This window comes from Diospyros lotus, chromosome 15 (assembly GCF_014633365.1).
Source record: "Diospyros lotus cultivar Yz01 chromosome 15, ASM1463336v1, whole genome shotgun sequence".
Lineage (NCBI taxonomy): Eukaryota > Viridiplantae > Streptophyta > Magnoliopsida > Ericales > Ebenaceae > Diospyros > Diospyros lotus.
The window spans coordinates 32,566,203-32,585,426 of NC_068352.1; the positions used below are offsets into that span (position 1 = coordinate 32,566,203).

Consider the following 19,224-nt stretch of genomic DNA (forward strand, 5'->3'; position numbering starts at 1 on the left):
AATTTTAATTTCTAAATAAAACCCCGAGATTTCCCTTTAAGTTCCAAACAGAGCCTCGTTTTCTGGTCGCTTTGCCATCAAACCATTTCCATTCAGGATTTTCTTTCCCGCCTTTTCCGAATATAGTGCGTAATCGAAGAACGCAACTGATAAGGTGTCGGAATCGAAGCAGAAGACCAGTTCGATGGACTGTCTCTGCGCGAAACTGACGGAGATGTCCAAAGCGTTCTCTTGCCTTCTATTCCTGTCTCTGCTTCTGAACTGCTTCGGTGAATTCCGATCGGACGCTAAAGTTCTGCCCCAACAAGAAGGTAGGATCGAATTTGATGGCCGGTAACTCTCTTTTTGTGATTAAACAGTTATTTTTTCTCTTTTTCTTTTCGAATTTTGATGTCTCGAAGTTCATGCATGCTGCTGTGGCCGAAATTTGCTTGACATGAACAACTGTTTATGGCTTTATCTGTGTTTATTTGGATAGAAAGAAGATTTTGAGGATAGGAGAGAGAGAATCGTAAAATATTTATATATATATATATTATCTTATTTCTTCTTCTCCATTGGGTAGTTAGAGTTTAAGAGCAAATTAAAACCGCCAGAGTACTCTTCTTGAACTTGTAGTTTGTTCAATTCCTTCGTTTTCTTATCCCTTCTTTGATTCCTTTCCTCTTCCCCCTTCCACAAATCCAAATTACAATATAATTCAAGGATGTAAAGGATTTCCCTTCCTCTATCTTTTCCTAATTAACTACTCTTTTTGTTTTATTTTTTGTTTTGTTTTTTCCTCCATTGTCTGAATGTACGGCAAGGAAACGCTATTTTTCTTTTTCTTCTTTTCATTTCTCAAAACGTAATGAAGAGAATTACTTCCGCATTTTCTTATAATTTTTCATATAATTGTTTCTTCCCATAAAATCCCAAGTCGAAACACAGTCTAATCTGTAAAGGAAAACTTAATTCCATTTTTTTTACAAAAAAAATAAAAAAAGATGGAGAGAGAGAGAGAGAGAGGGACAGAGAGAGAGAGCCGTAATTAATTCCATGTTCAATTCCAAGTCCTGGTTATGTTATCGGTTGGTATTTTATTATTTTTTGCGAAGTGGAGGAGAACGACTTGATCTTGGCAACTTGCATGCATAATTGAAGTGGGCCCACTAGTACTTGGTCCTTTTTATCAGCTGCCTGCATGCAATTAGCCATCGCTGTCCATCTTGTTGCTCTTTCTTGTAATTTTAAATTGTGTTAGCGATGGAAAAAAGATTCTGACACAGTGAATTGATTTGAATTTTATGTTTAACCTGAATTTTGTATGCCTAATAAATATTTTTGATGATATTTATGAATTAAGATATTATATTATATATTATATTAATATAAAATATCAAAATTAAATATGCAAGTATCATTTTAGTATTTTATATCCATTTTGTCTTTTCTCCTGATATTTTCAATCAGTGTATTCATGTTTGCCTATTGGGGAGAAATGGACAGTTTTTGGTCTGTGGCCACAAAGTCCTAAACTAGGGGGCAGGGGCAATTAGCGGCACTTGGTAATTTTATTTTAGTATTTTGAACTCCTAGGAGTTACTTTCATAATCAATCCAATATTAGATAATTTATTTAAATTATTCTTTTTTGTAAATAATTTATTTGAATTATTCAACTAACCAAAAAAAAAAAAAAAAAACACCAAAAATCTATTCAAACCTTATCTATGGTATTTATCCTATTGGTAACCGGGTAGATTATAAAACTCTCTACTTTGTGTTTTTTTTTTGTCCTGTTTATTTTTCTGTTTCCATATCTTTGTTTGTGGGGATAGAGGTGCATTGATTTCGTCAAAGAGCAAGTTTCGTCAGATTGACAAGGTTCCGATCTTGTGCTGGTACATGTAAATATTTGTTAATAAGGACACTCTTGCTTGAGTCTCTCTTTTTCTAAGAGAACAAAAAAAAAGAGTCGATCTTTGATTTAGTCCAAGCGAATGTGCTGGCACCGTAAATCTTAATTAATTTGGAGCATAAGTGACCGTTTCTTCCCCGAGAGAGTCGGACTTTGATCAGCATTTACACTGTGAACATTAATGGGCTACCCGTTGACTTCATGTCTACATTTTTAACATGTCAAAGGTAGAGTTTTATGGAGTTGTCCGCTGGTTTTACTTAATTCTGTGTTCATACACAGGCTACACAAATAGTGAAGTATGAGGGAAGGAAACAAAGTCAATGACAAACTAACTGGGTTCTGTGTGACTGTTTGGCTTGTTGGTCATGTAGAGACATTTTAGTTATTGTGAATGGAACTCATAATAATAATGATAATAATAACATATTAAGTTATTATTTTATTATATGTGAAATAGATTACATGAATTTTAATTTGTTATTTATAATCTTATTTTTTTATAAAACTCATATAATTAATCAGGTAACCTTATTTACCCAACTAGAGCTATCGTTGTTGCTTATAAAAATTTTGTACCTTCTTGTGTACAGTGCAAGCTCTTGATGCGATATCAGAAAAGCTGCAGATCAAACATTTGAATATCAATGAGAGTTTCTGCAGCAGCGGTAGATTTCTGAATGAGACGATCCCTAGCAAGATTGTGGTCAATGTTACTTGCAACTGCAGCAGCACTCTTTGCCATGTGACGAACATGTCTGGCCTTGCTTTCCTATCAAAGTTTACTCGTCATATTCATTAAAAACCTATATTAATACGTAGTGCTTGATCCCATGGAAATTGATGGAACAAAGTTTGCAAATTAATGACTTTGGTTTAAATTTCTACCAAAAGTTTCAAAGCGTAGTTCTCCTACTGGGAAAAGGCCTAATGCTCTGATGACTGATGTCTGACCATATTAAATTCTAGAGCCTATGTATTAAGTTTCTGATATGAGAACGAAAACTGACTTGCATTTCATTGAAGTGAAACTTGCTTATATACAATCTAAGAGCAGAAATAACAGCCTACAACTGTAACAGAAGAAAATATCTTCTAATACTATGTATGAATTATATATGATCTCAAGAGTTTTCCTTTTGCTGATTTCTTTCTACTTTCTCTAATTGGCTTGCTTGACAGTCAATTGAAGGGCCAAAATTTAACAGGAACTCTGCCACCAGAATTTGTGAATCTCAGTTTTCTTCAAGAAATGTAAGTGGAACATTTTAGGTACATTTAGAAGTCAATTGGCATAAGTACGAGGTAACCTCATTGGTTCATCTTATAGTTCTGCATGCTATTCACATACAAATGCAATTTATGTGTTCCCTGTAACATGGAAGAGGAAATCATATGATAAATTGGAGTCTTTTGGTATTGTTTGAATCTAAGAAGGGTTTTTTTTTTAACTCAGAGATCTCTCTCGCAACTATATCAATGGGTCAATTCCGACATTTTTTCCTCAGCTCCCGCTCACAATTTTGTAAGTTTCTATTTACTACTTTATGCTTTTGATTTATAAGAGCCTTTTTTCCTTTATCTGTATATTTAACAGTTTCTAAAAAACTGGTTTTCCATTAGCTTATTCATTTAGCAGTTAGTTAAACTGGTTGCACTACACTACAGGTCCCTTTTGGGTAACCGCATTAGTGGTCCAATTCCTAAGGAAATTGGGGATATTGCTACTCTTGAGGAGCTGTAAGTCCTAAAAAACTATCTGGTCTGCCTGAGTAATGCATAAAGCTTGGCCTTGTTTTAACTTGTAATTTATCATCCAGGATCCTGGAGGATAACCAGCTTGGAGGAACCCTTCCACCAAACCTTGGAAATTTGAGCAGCTTAAGGAGGCTGTAAGACTTCCAATCCCTTTTTTCTACTGATTCTGCACTTACAGTTCCTTGGAAGTGTACCTCAAAACATATCATGTTATATATGTGATGCTATACTACCAAAGTTTCTTATCTGAAAAGGTTTTCCTAATGGACTTAAAATATTACTGTGTCAAGAAACAGCTTGTAAACAAGATCTAGTCTGGCTCCGTTCGCCAAACATTGAATCAGAGTCCTAGGTGAAAAATCGTTAAGAAATTAAATTTGAACTGGGAAAATTATGCTTTCATTTTTCTCGATAAAATCTTAACAACTTGATGTAACTACCTTATGTAAATGCCGCAGTTGATATTAAAGTATTGTGATCTCTTTTGAGGTACACCTGCAGTCTAGTTGCAAGTATACCATCTAGTTGTAATTTCTCTTGTCCTCTTCTGTTTTATTTTCAAGAATCAGCGAGGGAAAGCAAGATTATTTTGAATATTAAATATAAGAATCATAAATTATCTCCAACTTAGAAATCTCTAGAGAATGTATGGGAAAGTAAAACAGCCAGATAAATTTGAAATTTAATATCCCATTATCAGTGTCATTATAAGATGTTATGCCCCTAATTTGAGTCTCTTCATTATCTTGTGCCACTTAGGAATTCATATTATTTGCTGCTAACCATATGAACCTTCTCTACTGATTTTCTTTATTTGTCTTTATTTATGGAAATTTAATTGTTATGGTTGCATTTATGCTGTTAATGGAATTATTCAATTCAATGTAATCCTTAAATAAAAAAGGATGTTAAATGAATGGAGAAATAGTGTCTAGATGTAAGAATAAAGGAGATATTCAAAGTTGTCAAACTTGTAGAGGGACCAAGTTAATGAGACATACTAAGAAACTTTTGGAGAGGATGGTTGAGCAAAGGTTAAGGAGAACCCAAGATCTCTGAAAAAGGATTTGGTCTTACGGTAGTAGGTTGACAATGGAAGTAACCTACCTATTAAGATGTCAAGATAAAAAAAAAAAAAAAAGAAGATCTCCATTTGGTAGTTAGGTATTTGGAAAAAGCCTATGATTGAGTTCCCGGTATTGTCCAGTACTAGTACCATATTGTACCATTCCAATGACAAATTCAATGCCTTGTTTGGTATGGTACTTTCAACTACTTGGGAAATTTTAAACATGACCCTGTAATAGCATTATAGAGGATATGACCATGGTTGGAGGTTTAGAATTCATGTAGCCAACCCCAGCTAGTGGGATTAAGGCTTGTGATTATTGTTGTTGTATGGTTGTATTTATGTTCTCTATTTCTATATGAATGTGACATATAACAGCAGCGTTCCTTTTGTTGCATATCTTGACTTATGTATATATAGGCATTATTTATTTGAGGATATAGTGTCAAAAACCTCTTACATGTATTCAACATTGGTTTGTGATATTGTGAAAAAATGACATATCATGTCACAATCATTATTGTCACTTGTGATGCTGTCTTTCTCTTGTTGTGTCAAATGAATTCATAACAGATGGTTTCCTGCAGTCTCCTTTCTGCAAACAACTTTACGGGAACAATTCCAGCCACAGTTGGCAACCTTACGAACTTGGAAGATTTGTAAGTTGTAATCGTTAGGACATTTATTAGTTTTAATTTGACTAATTCTAAAACCACATTGATTGATCTCAGTAGGATAGATGGGAGTAGTCTATCTGGGAAGATACCAGATCTGATTGGAAAGTGGACAAAAATTCGTATACTGTAAGTATTATTTGTTAGTTTGCTAATATTGTTTTGTTTTTTCGTGGAAATTTATTTTTAATTAAGAACATTTCAGATAATGTCGAATTCAATCTTTCAGGAACATGCAAGGTACATCTATGGATGGCCCCATTCCTTCTGCCATATCTCAGCTGAAAAATGTCGAAGAGTTGTGAGCATTTTGTAATTTGTTTCAGCCATAACTAGTTCAGGGGTCTATAATGCTTTATGGATGTAGAATGGAGAAAGATAAAGCAATCTGATATGGTGCATTTTGATTTTCAGGAGAGTCTCAGATTTAAAGGGACCAGATATGCAGTTTCCTGATCTTCAGCAGATGAAGAAGCTGGTGTATCTGTAAGTTAAATATGGATGTAATTTATGGCAATAACTCAATTCTATGCTCATAAATTTGTGTCTCAATGACCTTATCTAGCTGCTTTGACTTTTGGTCCACAGGATACTTAGAAATTGCCTAATTACTGGCCCAATCCCAGATAACATTGGTGAACTTCCTGCACTTAAAACTTTGTAAGTTCATTCTAACTGGTACTCGTACTGAGATATATTGTTTCTTAAAAGTTTTAGGTACTCAATTACAGATTTGATATCTCTTGACATATAAAACCAAATTTATGCTTGTAACATGGAAGTACAGTTTAGCAAGTCATTTCAGTTGCATGTCACGTTATCTGTATCATCTAGTTCAGGAAAACTAATTTCCACAAGAGAGAAACCCTACAGATAATTAACTGTAGAGTAATTTTTTCATAATTCTAAATAAAAAAAAAAAGGAAATTAACTTTTAGGCCCTTAAACCTCTATAGGTTATAGCGAACTGGATATGCAAATTGTTGAGAGTAACTTAACATAGAAGATGAGTTCTATCTAACAACTTAAGCTTTTAGATGAAATAGTAGTAAACAATTTAGCCCAAATACATCAGCTAATGTTTTAGATGAAATAATAGTAAACAATTTAGCCCAAATACATCAGCTAATGTTTACCAATTATTGAGCTGAATCAGACATCTTTAAGATTTTTTGAAGTTCGTGTATGGTGTTACTAATCTAAACCTCTTTCCTCAGCTGCATGTACAACATCTTTTACAGTTTTGAGAAACATAAGTTTTGCTCAGACAGTATGATTTTTTCTCGCACCTTTACTGTTCCATGAGTTTCCACCTATAGTAGGTCTGTTTGGTTTGGATATGCGTTCTATTTTTTCCCTTCTCTGGAAGGTAACTCCATTTCAAATGGGTAACTGGTGTTTCTTACTTGCAGAGACCTGAGCTTTAATAAGTTGACCGGTCAAATCCCAGGAACATTTGAGAGTTTGAATCTGAACCAGATGTCAGTAACTACTTTTGGAATAGTTTAATGTCTAACTTCTCATAGTCTGCAACTCTTTTGCTACTTTCTCTAGCTGCTTGTCGATAATTGATTTATGGTGAATTTGAGACATAATATTGACTGTGGATGTAGGCTTCTGAGCAACAACTCACTAAGTGGAGCAGTACCCAATTGGGCCATGAATGGCCAAAGATATATGTTAGTACTTTTCAAACTTTTTCTATTTTCTTTTCCCTCAATCCAAACATGCATCTCAAAGCGTAGTAGGGTTCACATTGATCAGTAGGAAATTTGTATAAAATGTCTTGCCAATTTCTGTTGCAGCGATCTATCTTACAACAACTTTTCAGAGTCGCCCGTGTCAGGTTGCCAGTCATCAATGCTGTAAGTGCTTTTCTGTTATTTGTCTTCTATTCTTTCCAATCAGCCATAAGTTAACTCCGTTCTTTAATTGCCTGACAGGAATTTGGTTTCCAGCCAGTCATATGCAGAAAGCAACTCGTAAATTTGTTACACCCTACGAAGCATTACTATTTTATTTATTTAAACACCATTAGATAGAATTTTCATGTCTATTGAACCTAAATTTATTTATAGGATTTCTTGGTGCTTCAAGAAGGATCTTCCTTGCCCAACGACACCCCGACGTAAGTATCAAGTGCGACAAGCTCTACCACGATGACATGGTGCAAACATCTAACTGTTTGCTTCTATATTTTTTGCAAAAATATCGGTCTTGATTTTGGTTTTGTGCACAGAATATTCCTTGTTTGTCAACTGCGGAGGCAGCAAAATGAATATTGATGGGAATGAATATGAAGAGGATTCAACCCAAGGGGGTCCATCTTACTTCTTCTCTTCAGCAAACTGGGCTTACAGTAGCACAGGACTTTACATGGGCAATGATAAAGCAAGTTATAGAGCCGATAACTCATTTGCTTTGAATATAACTGGTGCAGACTTCTATAGAACAGCTCGCCTTGCCCCTAATTCACTGAAGTATTATGGGCTTTGCTTGCGTAAGGGCAGTTATAAAGTGCGCCTCCATTTTGCTGAAATAATGTATTCCAATGATCAGACATTTAGCAGTATTGGGAAACGCATTTTTGATGTATCAATCCAAGTAAGATGCCAGCATGTCAATATCACATGCATGCATGATTTTGTATCTATCTACTCTATATAGACATGAGTTCCCTTTTGGACTATTTCCCTTTCAGAAACATTGGGAGTGACTGTCTGAAAATCATGTTAGCTATTATTACGAGCTTTAATTTCTCTTCTTCCTTAGGGAAATGTGGTTCTCAAAGATTTCAATATCATGGAGGAAGCTAAAGGTGTCGGCAGGGGCATCACTATGGACTTTAACGATGTTTATGTTAATGGTAGCACTCTGGAGATCCACCTCTACTGGTTAGGGAAAGGGACTACTGCAATACCTGACAGAGGTGTATATGGACCTCTTATATCTGCAATTTCAGTGACACCAAGTATATCTTCTATTCTGGATTGTTCTTTTCTTTTATTAGCTTGTAAAGAGACTAATAATTGTCATTTTTGTAGATTTTGACCCTCATACTGGTGGGTTATCAGTTGGAGCAATTGTTGGCATCGTGGCTGCTTCATGTGTGCTCCTCGCTTTCGTCCTGTTTGTACTCCGCATGAAAGGTTACCTTGGTGGAAAGGACCCTGAAGATAAAGGTGACATCTGAATCCAGAATCCCTGCATATCCAACTCCTCTCTTGTAGCTATATCATTTCTAATGGGAGTTTGGTTGATGACTTTGGTTAGAGATTTGAACTTACTTTGAGAATTCACACTGACAAGAGTTTATACAAAATCATAAGCTTTTCTTCCTTTGTAACACATAAAATAGAGTTCACACTAATGAGAGGAATAGCTGAAATTTGTCCTCTGTTTTTGGCTACTTCACATATAATAATGCAAATTGGAAAATTTGAACATCAACCGTCTCTCTCCTTGCAGTAGTTCTTCTTCTGGAGTATCATCTATAAATGTCAAAAATTACAGGATACAAACTGATACATGCATATAAATTGGCATGTGGATAGTTCCTGGTTATTAGCAATAAGATAAATGCTGGTTGTAAAAGTTCATCACTGCTGCTGTTATTTTTAACAGCAGAAGGCTAGAGAAAAGGAGATCGGAAGTGTTATGCGGAGGATACTTTGAATTTTCATTGCACGGCTCCATAAATAGAGCTAGAGTCTAACAGAAAATCAGATACATTCCTTATTCTTAGGCATGACTAATATCATCCTAATTTTAAAAAACAGATGCAACAGCATCCTAAAGACTTGGTCATAACAAACTTCTAAAGACTAAGTCATCTATTCCAAGTTGCAGCTATTTAGACACATTTCTAACACTCCTCCTTGTCTTAATAGCTGCTAACACCCAATTGGATTCTCAAGACTTCAAATCTGGCTTTTGGAAGGGCCTTTGTTAAAACATCAGCACTTTGAACTTCAGTCTTGCAATAGAGTAGACTGACTTCACCTTCTCTCTGTACTTCCCTTAAGAAAAACAATTTGATCTTAAAATGCTTAGTTCTGCCATGAAAAACAGGATTATTTGAGATTGAAATTGCAGCTTGATTGTCAACAAAAATCTGTGTTGGCTCATTTTGCTCCATATGTAAATCTGCAAGTATGTTTCTGAGCCAAATTGCTTGATTCACAGCAGCAGTGGCTGCCACATATTCAGCCTCAGCAGTGCTTTGAGCCACAACATCTTGTTTCTTTGAACACCAGGAAAACACTCCTGATCCAAAGCTGAAACAATAACCTGTTGTGCTTCTCATATCATCAACTGAACCTCCCCAATCACTATCAGAATATCCATGAAGCTTAAAAATCTGAGAGTGAGAGTACTTGATACCATAATCTACAGTGCCCTTAATATATCTCACAATCCGTTTGGCAGCTTGAAGATGCACTTCACTGGCACAGTGCATGAATCTTGAAAGCATGCTTACTGCAAACATAATATCAGGTCTGGTTGCAGTAAGATACATTAAGCAACCAATTAGGCTTCTATAATGATGTTCATCAACTTTATCGGCTCCATCATCTTTGCTAAATTTCTCCTTCTGGTTCATTGGAGTAGTAGTGCTTTTGCAATCCTCCATATGAAATTTTTTGAGTATTTCCCTTGCATACTTCTTTTGGCATATGAAGACTCCATCAAGATCTTGCTTCACTTCCATTCCCAGAAAAAAGGTCATCAAGCCGAGGTCTGTCATCTCAAATACTTGGAGCATTTCAGCTTTAAACTCCTTTACAAATTTTTCATCATTTCCTGTTACAAGCAAATCATCAACATAGACAGAAACTATGATTAATTTAGCATCTGTTAGCTTCACATATAATGTAGCTTCACTTGGACTTTGCTGAATCCAAGGCTTTGAAAATGATCATCAATCCTGCTGTACCAGGCCCTAGGGGCCTGCTTAAGACCATACAAGGCCTTTTTTAACTTGTAAACCTTCTCCTCCTGTCCCTTGACTTGAAACCCCTCAGGCTGCTCTACAAATATCTCCTCCTGCAAATAACCATTTAAGAAAGCAGACTTTACATCTAAATGGTAAACTTTCCATCCCTTATGCGCAGATAATGCAAGCAACATTCTAATTGTATCAAGACATGCAACTGGAGCAAACGTTTCTGAGAAATCTACTCCAAACACCTGAGCATATCCCTTCACCACCAATCTGGCTTTGTATTTGTTTACAGAACCATCTGCATTAAGTTTGGTTCTATAAACCCATTTGACTCCTATGGGTCGTTTTTGTTGCGGTCTGTCCACCAACTCCCACATGTCATTTTTTTTTATCATTTTGAGTTCTTCTTCCATTGCTTCAATCCACTTGTCATCCTTCTTAGCTTCTATAAATTCAGCAGGTTCTAAGATAGCTACATTGCTTCTTTCATAAATTTCAGACAAAGATCTTGTACCTCTGACTAGAACATAATCTATGTCATCACCAGAGTGTTGTGGAATCTCAAGCAACTGCTTCTTTATTGACTCCTCCCAGCTCCATTGTTTGTCCTCCATGAACTTGATATCTCTGCTTACAATAATTTTTCCATTTTGTGGTTGGAAAATTCTGTAAGCTTTGGAAGTGCTGCTATATCCAATGAAAACTCCTGGTTCTGCCTTTTTATCAAGTTTGTCTCTCTTAACCTGTGGCACATAAGAAAAACAAACACAACCAAAAACCTTTAGATTTTGTAAATCTGGTTTGTAACCAAACCAAGCTTCAAATGGAGTTTTTTTCTACAGAGCTCTGGTTGGCAGCCTATTTAGCAAAAATACTGCAGTGTTTGCAGCCTCTGCCCACAGCTTCTTTGGCAGCTCTTTTTCATGAAGAATACACCTTGTCATTTCCATAACACTTCGATTTTTTCTCTCACTTACTCCATTCTGTTGTGGGGTATAAGGTGTAGTGAGTTGATGCTCAATGCCAGCTTCTTCACAAAATCTGTCAAAAGTGTCATTTCTGTATTCTTTCCCATTATCTGATCTTATTGTACGCAACCTGCAACCACTTTGATTCTCCACAAATGCTTTATATTTCCAAAATATTTTAGCAACCTCAGATTTGGATTTGAAGAAATAAATCCAGCAAAACCTGGTACAATCATCAATAAATGTAATATAGTATTTATTACCATTTAAAGATGATGTTTTCTGAGGTCCTCCAACATCCGTGTGTACAAGCTGCAGGTTGTGTGTTGCTCGCCATGCTGTTTGAGGGAATGGTTTTCTAACTTGCTTGCCATATTGACAAGCCACACAATCAGTTAGCTTGTCTTCCAACAACGGCACACCTCTTACCAAAGCATGTTTTTGCATGTATAGAAGCCCACTATGATGGAAGTGGCCAAGCCTTTTGTGCCATACTTCAACATTACTTACAGTGCTTGAAAAAACCATTTGCTCCTCCTCCATTAGATTTAGAGCATAGCTTTTAGCTCTCATTTTTACCTTAAATGCATCTTTGCCTTTCGTATCTTTGATCGAGCACCATTTGTCTTCAAATATGACTTTAAAACCTTTTTCAACCAGCTGCGCAACACTAAGCAGATTTTGGTCAATATCAGGTACATATAAAACATCTGTGATATGCTTCAAACCTGTCAAACTTTCTATAGCCACTGTTCCTTTTCCCTTTACTGGTATGAAATCACCATTTCCAATTTTTACTTTGGAAACGATGGTCTTGTCAAGCTCTTTGAAGAGCTTTTGGTCATTGGTCATGTGGTTTGTGCAGCCGCTATCTATCAGCCAAGAATCACTGCAGCTGTTGCTTGTACCAAAGCATGTTGCAACAAAGAGTTGCTCCTCTTGATGTTGCTCTGTGGACACCTTTGCATCTTCAGGTTGTTGAGATTTGCATATCCGCTCCATATGCCCCATGTTGCCACACTTCCTGCACTTGATATCAGGCCTCCACCAACATTTTCTTTGGGGGTGATTTGTTTTTTTGCAGTGTGGACAGGGTGAAAAAATCTCATCCTGCTGCTTGTTGAAGCCTTCATTTTTCTTGTACTGCCTTCTTTTGTTGTTCTTCTTATCTTTGCCTCCTCCTGAGTTTTGTGCTTTTATGTGAAAAGCACCTTGTACTGCCTCCTCTTGTCTCATCATTCTTCTCTGCTCCTGTGCCTGTAAAGCATTTACTAATTCTCCCAACGAGATACTTGACAGGTCTTTTGACTCCTCTAATGATGATATCTGGGATTCATATTTTTCAGGTATAGTGACTAGTATTTTTTGCACTATTCTTTCATCTGGAAAATCCTTACCAAGAAGTCGTATCTTGTTTACAATGCTTAATAGCCTGCCAGCATAGCCTTTGATAGTTTCTGTCTCCTTCATGTTCTGCATCTTGAATTCTCTGATCAAGTTGAGCACTTGCATGCCTTTTGTTCTTTCACTGCCTTGATATTCCGATTTGAGATAATCCCAAATGTTCTTAGCAGACTGTAGATTCATAATTCTTGTAAATATTACACTTGACACAGCAGAAAAAAGACAAGCTTTTGCCTTAGACTTCTTGGTCTTCCTCTCTTTGTGAATCCTCAGTTGAGCCATCGTAGGGTTTGCAGGTAGTTGAACAACTTCATAGTCTTCTTCTACAGCCTCCCAAAGATCCAGTGCTTCAAGATGAACAGTCATCCTGATAGCCCAGGCTCCATAGTTATCACCATCAAAAACTGGTGGTGCAATTGTTGTGGATGATGTGTCAGCTTCCATTATGGGTTCACTCAACTCACAGATCCCTCAAGAAAAAAATGCTCTGATACCAATCTGTTGTTATTTTTAACAGCAGAAGGCTATAGAAAAGGAGATCGGAAGTGTTATGCGGAGGATACTTTGAATTTTCATTGCACGGCTCCATAAATAGAGCTAGAGTCTAACAGAAAATCAGATACATTCCTTATTCTTAGGCATGACTAATATCATCCTAATTTTAAAAAACAGATGCAACAGCATCCTAAAGACTTGGTCATAACAAACTTCTAAAGACTAAGTCATCTATTCCAAGTTGCAGCTATTTAGACACATTTCTAACAACTGCATACAATTTGATCTTGTAGAATGCCATAGGAAAATGGGGAAAACTAATTTTCTATAAATGAATTTTTGTGAAGCATCTGCTGATGAAATGTAACAGTGGAATAACGCATATCTACTCTAAGCAAATTTTTGAAATGATGACTTCATTTCTATGTCTTCCAGGTACTTTATGGCTTACTCTTGGCATGAATTGTTCTTGATTATAACTAGAACTACCTCTTTTTTAGGTCCATCTCATATCAGTAATTCAGACCCCTACTGCCAGTAGGTAGTTTTAGGCAAGTTTCCTTCAAAAGTAGATACTTGAAGGCCCAATATGGGTTGTAATAATCTACATTTGGAGCATACGATGATTTTTTCATAATCCAAGTGTGTTAATTTACCTACTAAAATGTCACCTTCCTCTACCAGCCTAAAACTAGTCATGTCATGCCTCATATAGCATTGACTTCATGATTAATGGACAAAGTTGAACACTCTTACATAGTTGTATTTCTACTTTATAGTCATTTTCTAATGACTTTCAGCGTCTCGGAGTTATATATTACCTATCCTTCTTGTAGATCTTCAGGCTCTCAAATTGCAAACGGGATATTTCACCTTGAGACAGATGAAGGCTGCAACCGGTAACTTTGATCCTGCAAACAAAATTGGTGAAGGAGGATTTGGGCCTGTTTACAAGGTTATAATCTTTCAAGTTATTATTTTCACCCCGGTGCCAACTTGACAACCTTGGCATGTAACATTTATGTCATATTTCGTTCAAGCATACTTGCTAAAGGCTGCACTAAAGTGGAAAAAGATTTCTTTTATTCGTTATATTTAAATTACAATCCTGTCATTTGTGCTGCTTGATCTCAGGGAATACTATCAGATGGTGCTGTAATTGCTGTTAAGCAGCTCTCCTCCAAATCGAGGCAAGGAAATCGTGAATTTGTCAATGAAATAGGCATGATATCTGCATTACAGCATCCAAATCTTGTTAAGCTTTATGGATGTTGTATTGAAGGAAACCAGTTGCTGCTAATATATGAATACATGGAAAACAATTGTCTTGGCCGTGCACTCTTTGGTAAATGTTTCATTTTATCTACACCATTCTATTGTGGTTATGGCTAATTATACTAAAGTAAGTCCCAAACCCCACCCCCCACCCCCCCTTTCTCAAGGTCGAGAGGAAGGCCGGATAAAACTGGACTGGCCAACAAGAAAAAGGATATGCCTGGGAATAGCGAGAGGGTTAGCTTATCTTCACGAGGAATCCAGATTGAAAATTGTTCATAGAGACATTAAGGCCACTAATGTGCTGCTAGATAAGGATCTGAATGCAAAGATATCAGATTTTGGTTTGGCCAAGCTTGATGAAGAGGAGAACACCCATATCAGCACTCGAATTGCTGGAACAATGTGAGTATTTCTCCTCCATTTCACCCCTTCTAGGTGCCTTTTCAAGATTTTCTAGTCTGGAATTTGAAGTGTTAATTGGCATCAAGCACAGCTGTAGTTAATTTTTCATTTGAAAGGAATAAGTCAGATTGGTAGCCGTGTGGATGTTAGTTGACATAAACTAGCTTATAGCTAGCCATCGCCATCCTCTTTCCCAAATATGCAAGACTTGTCCTTTGAACCCTAGGGCGGGGTTATTGCTTTAGTAAACCATATTGGTATATGAAATAAAGGGCCAAAATATTTATGTTTTTCTTTCATCTCTTCGGAGCAATGTGGTTTTCTTAATGTTGAATTAAACACTCAAATAACACTTACAAAACACACACCCTCTCACACGATTGTTACAGAATACAGAAAATAGAACAATAAGGGAATTAAGAACAAAACAATAACTCTCAAGACACAAGCAATTATCTTGGTTCAGATCACCATAAGAATGATGACCCTACGTCCAACCTTCAACTGAGAGCCAATCTTTCACTATTCTTGAACGAACAATACACAAGAGCTTCACATGAGTACATACATCAGAGATTACAAAGACTATCGCTTTCTAGGCTTTCCTCTCATGATTCACTCATTAGTTTCTATCTAATAATCGCGCAATCTAACCCTCTATTTATAGAACATAGGGGCGGACATTACAATATTAGAAACACTGGTATAGTTATTGTTACCAGTTTGTCTAACTATCTAACTAAAGCTTGACTGATTTTGAATGCGCCTTTGGGCTTACTTGATGCAAACATATAACACTTAAAAATCATTTCATATCTAAATGCACCACTAGAGGATGCGTGGTTCTAAAGGATATGAAGATTCACTTTTTCCTACGAGCAACATGGTAGATAATCTCTTTTATTTTTTTATTTATTTATTTATTTTTTTTTTTTGGGGGGGGGGGGGGGTGTTGACTTCAAATCAAAACATGACATTTTTTACAAACTTCTTGGGAAGCAAAATTACTAATAAATCCAGCTCATTAAAATGATTGGAAAATTATTGCATTTAAAATTGAGGGTTCTGATTTCTTCTTTTTCTCTCCCTTGCTAACTGTTCTAGTATAGGGATCCATTTTGCTTTGTGGGCCGTGTTTCTTTGTGGACTTCGTATTTGACAAATTATAACCTGCTTGTCGCCTGGAAACCTTGTTTAAACATTAATTCTGCTTTGGAAATAGGATTTGGGGAAGGGAAAAAAAGAAAAGGAAAATGTATGTTCTTATGAGCATGTAAAAAATACATGTGCGTAACTTATTATTTTTATTTCCTGTTTTCTTGTCCATCAAAAATCCTTGTTCCAAACATAGCCCAAATATATTATGGAGGCAAGTTGAAAGTTGCTAAGGATAATTTGCATGTACCATGTACTGGTAATTGTATTTTTCAGACACCGTTAGTATTGATAAGTCGGTATAAGAATGTGTACAGCTTATCTCTGTGCATTGTTTGCACTATATATGTCCTAAAGCTAAAAAGGAGGTGGGAATTACTTTCTTCGTTGTGTTTGATACTCCTGATATTGAAATACAGTGTTTATCTTTGTCGTTAAGACCTTGGTCAGTTGTGTGCTGAGCTTCAGGGCCTTAACTTTTGCCTGTTATGTACTTTCTGATTTCTGTTATTTTCCTTTTCTCAGAGGATATATGGCTCCTGAATATGCAATGAGGGGTTATTTGACAGACAAAGCAGATGTTTACAGCTTTGGGGTGGTTGCACTAGAGCTTGTAAGTGGGAAGAGCAATACAAATTACAGGCCAAAGGAGGAGTTCGTTTACCTTCTTGATTGGGTAAGTTTTGCTTTTCAGTTTGTCCTTTCTTGAGTATCTTTTGGCTTACACATACATGGTAATAAGTTACTTGTTATTGTCTTACCACATGTGATGAAGAGCATTCAGGAAAAGCTTAAAAAAAAAAAGAAGTAAAATATCAATGTCACATTTTCAAGAAATAAATTCAATATTAAAAAATAATTTAGCTGAAACAATGAAGCTGGGTCTTGTATGTTATTCGAAATCAACATTCATTTGGATCTATAACATGATTGCTTAGAACACCATTTCACAACAGAAGAGTTTATAGACAAACCTGATTTAGAATCTATGATAGTCTTCGCAGTGGATTTGTGCAAGAAGTTGCACTAGCGGCTTCCCTTTCTCTCTCAAGTCTCGAGTGCTCTCTCTAATGGGGTAAGAGGGTGTAGGCACCCTTAAGTACACTGACAACTAGGGTTTTAACTTTTATGAGAGGGAAGAAGAGGCTTAGCCCACCAACATATAGAAGGCCCCCAATTACCCCATCACTAACTCGTGGGTTTACAGTAATTTGACCTACATTAATTTAACTTTTGAGTGTTAACCTAATAATCTACATTAGTTATTTATGGGTTTCTTGATGTCTCACAATAAGATTAATATATCTCAACCTGATTTGATATATAAAGTAAAATTTACAATTAATGCAAGCCCACATAGTAGGCTCATTATAAAGTGAGATTGTTTTCTCTGTAACCTCTCTTCAAAGGCACAGTGAAACCAGAGGTTATGCATTCAAATCTTTCCTATGTATTAATGTGGCATCCAAAAAAAAAAAAAAAACAGAGTTAACAAGTACTGGGGAAAAGGAAAGATGCAGTATTAGTGTAATTTTCCAATTGTAAGTTCCTTTAAGATTATGTAGAGTTGCATGAGATAACTAAAATGGCTCCTCGTTCTGCATTTTGCCAAAGGCTTATGTCCTACAAGAGCAGGGAAGCCTTTTAGAACTTGTGGATCCAAGTCTTGGTTCAAACTACACTGAAACGGAGGTAATGAACATGTTAAACATTGCTCTCTTGTGCACCAATCCATCTCCCACCCTCAGACCCTCCATGTCTTTGGTGGCGAGCATGCTTGAAGGGAAGAGCCGGATACAGGCACCACTGATTAAGCGACAATCAGTTAACGAGGACTTGAGGTTTAAATCTTTCGAGAGGCTATCGCAGGACAGCCAGCCCGAAATCTCTACATTCTCACAGGACAGTCAGGTGCCGAGGAGCATGTCAATGGACGCACCGTGGTCTACTTCCTCATCTTCTTTCCCAAGTAAGGATGGCCCCGGGGATCATTCATCATCAAGCAAGCTGCGTCTACCTCCCAATGATGGCAATGTTTAGAATGAATGTACTTAGAATTCTGATGCTTTCCCAACTACAAATTTTCTTTCCTTTTCCATTTCTTTCTCTTGTGTTGATTTGTGTAAAGGGTATTTGCGTTACAATTTAGAGAGAATAAATGATAAGATATAAGGAAATTGGTTTGAAGTTTTGATTCAGTCTCTCTGTTCCTGCAAAACGAGTTGAGACCGCTAAAAACTTTTAGAGATGCTTCTTTATGTGAAAGAAATGCCAAGTGTAATTGTGACATAACAATCATTATTGCTAGTGATCAGGTTATGTGCTAGATCCAGTCTACATGGTGAACCAGCATTTGCATTTTAGCATACACGTCCAGGAATTCTGTCTGAATCTTCTGCTGTGGTTCCAAGTTATTTATATCCTTGGGATTTTCTTGTCCAGCTGCTTTGGTTGGTTGAAAGAAAAATAGCACCATTGCAGTAGAAGAGTCTTGAATGTTCATTTATAACGATATCAAAATTGTTGAACTATTGTTTTATATTTATGTTGTAGGGGAACTTTGCTCTTGAGGTAAAATATAATATCCTCAGCTCCTTTACACGGTGAAAATTGGGTTCTTTTCTTCTCTTGATTTGCTAACGATTTTGTTCCTTGCAGGTAACTCTTCTACCATTTCTATGGTGGTATCAGCTCAGTTTGAGCTGTCAATGGGCTACAATTCATTTATTAGCAGATAGATTATATCTTGTTGTGTTTATAGAAGAAGGCCACATTCATATTTTGACATCTCTCTCTTAAAGAACAGTTTTGTCTTCTTCTCAATTTGTGCTTGCTTTTAGGGTGAGGTGAGATCAGGAGGGTAGGTATGCTTGCCTGGGTGCTGCGTCGCAGGTATGATACATACATTCCTTTGGGAAAGCTTGAGCATATCAATTCGTTGAATTATTAATCATCCATATGTAACAAGTTGCGGTCCAACTTTTAACATGGTCCACCTTGGGCCCAATTTTCACCCGGCCCTCTTTGAGGCCCATGTCCGACGCACTTTCAGGCCCAAATGAACATCCCCCAACCCCTAGTATCAGCCCAATCAGGGACACACTGAACAATGCGACCCCACCCACTGGCAATATATGAAGACAAAAGAAGGGCAGGATAGCTGTCATGTCAAGTCCT

At 36.6% G+C, this 19,224-nt stretch overlaps 2 protein-coding genes across 2 annotated transcripts in view; one reads left to right on the forward strand and one right to left on the reverse strand.

Annotated features, from left to right (window-relative positions):
* The window catches only part of LOC127791537 (probable leucine-rich repeat receptor-like serine/threonine-protein kinase At3g14840), a 108,456-nt gene that overhangs the window by 22,300 nt on the left and 66,932 nt on the right, over positions 1-19,224 (reverse strand). The window lies entirely within an intron of this gene.
* Positions 51-18,245, forward strand: LOC127791536 (probable LRR receptor-like serine/threonine-protein kinase At1g53440). Its single transcript, XM_052321460.1, has 24 exons — positions 51-311; positions 2,493-2,655; positions 3,082-3,153; positions 3,356-3,424; positions 3,568-3,639; positions 3,720-3,791; positions 5,314-5,385; positions 5,458-5,529; positions 5,630-5,701; positions 5,815-5,886; positions 5,989-6,060; positions 6,813-6,881; positions 7,014-7,079; positions 7,206-7,265; positions 7,344-7,382; positions 7,479-7,528; positions 7,640-8,004; positions 8,173-8,371; positions 8,445-8,582; positions 14,049-14,167; positions 14,347-14,557; positions 14,655-14,892; positions 16,573-16,723; positions 17,662-18,245. The coding sequence occupies exons 1-24, from the start codon at positions 185-187 to the stop codon at positions 18,085-18,087; spliced, it is 3,066 nt and encodes a 1,021-aa protein (XP_052177420.1). The 5' UTR covers positions 51-184; the 3' UTR covers positions 18,088-18,245.

What these genes read in the sequence shown, in the direction of transcription:
- LOC127791536 (XM_052321460.1), top strand. Translation starts at nt 185, where the DNA reads ATGGACTGTCTCTGCGCGAAACTGACGGAGATGTCCAAAGCGTTCTCT. An exon ending in ATGAATGGCCAAAGATATAT is followed by an intron (nt 7,080 to 7,205) that starts GTTAGTACTTTT and finishes TTTCTGTTGCAG; the next exon opens with CGATCTATCTTACAACAACT. An exon ending in AAAGGACCCTGAAGATAAAG is followed by an intron (nt 8,583 to 14,048) that starts GTGACATCTGAA and finishes TCCTTCTTGTAG; the next exon opens with ATCTTCAGGCTCTCAAATTG.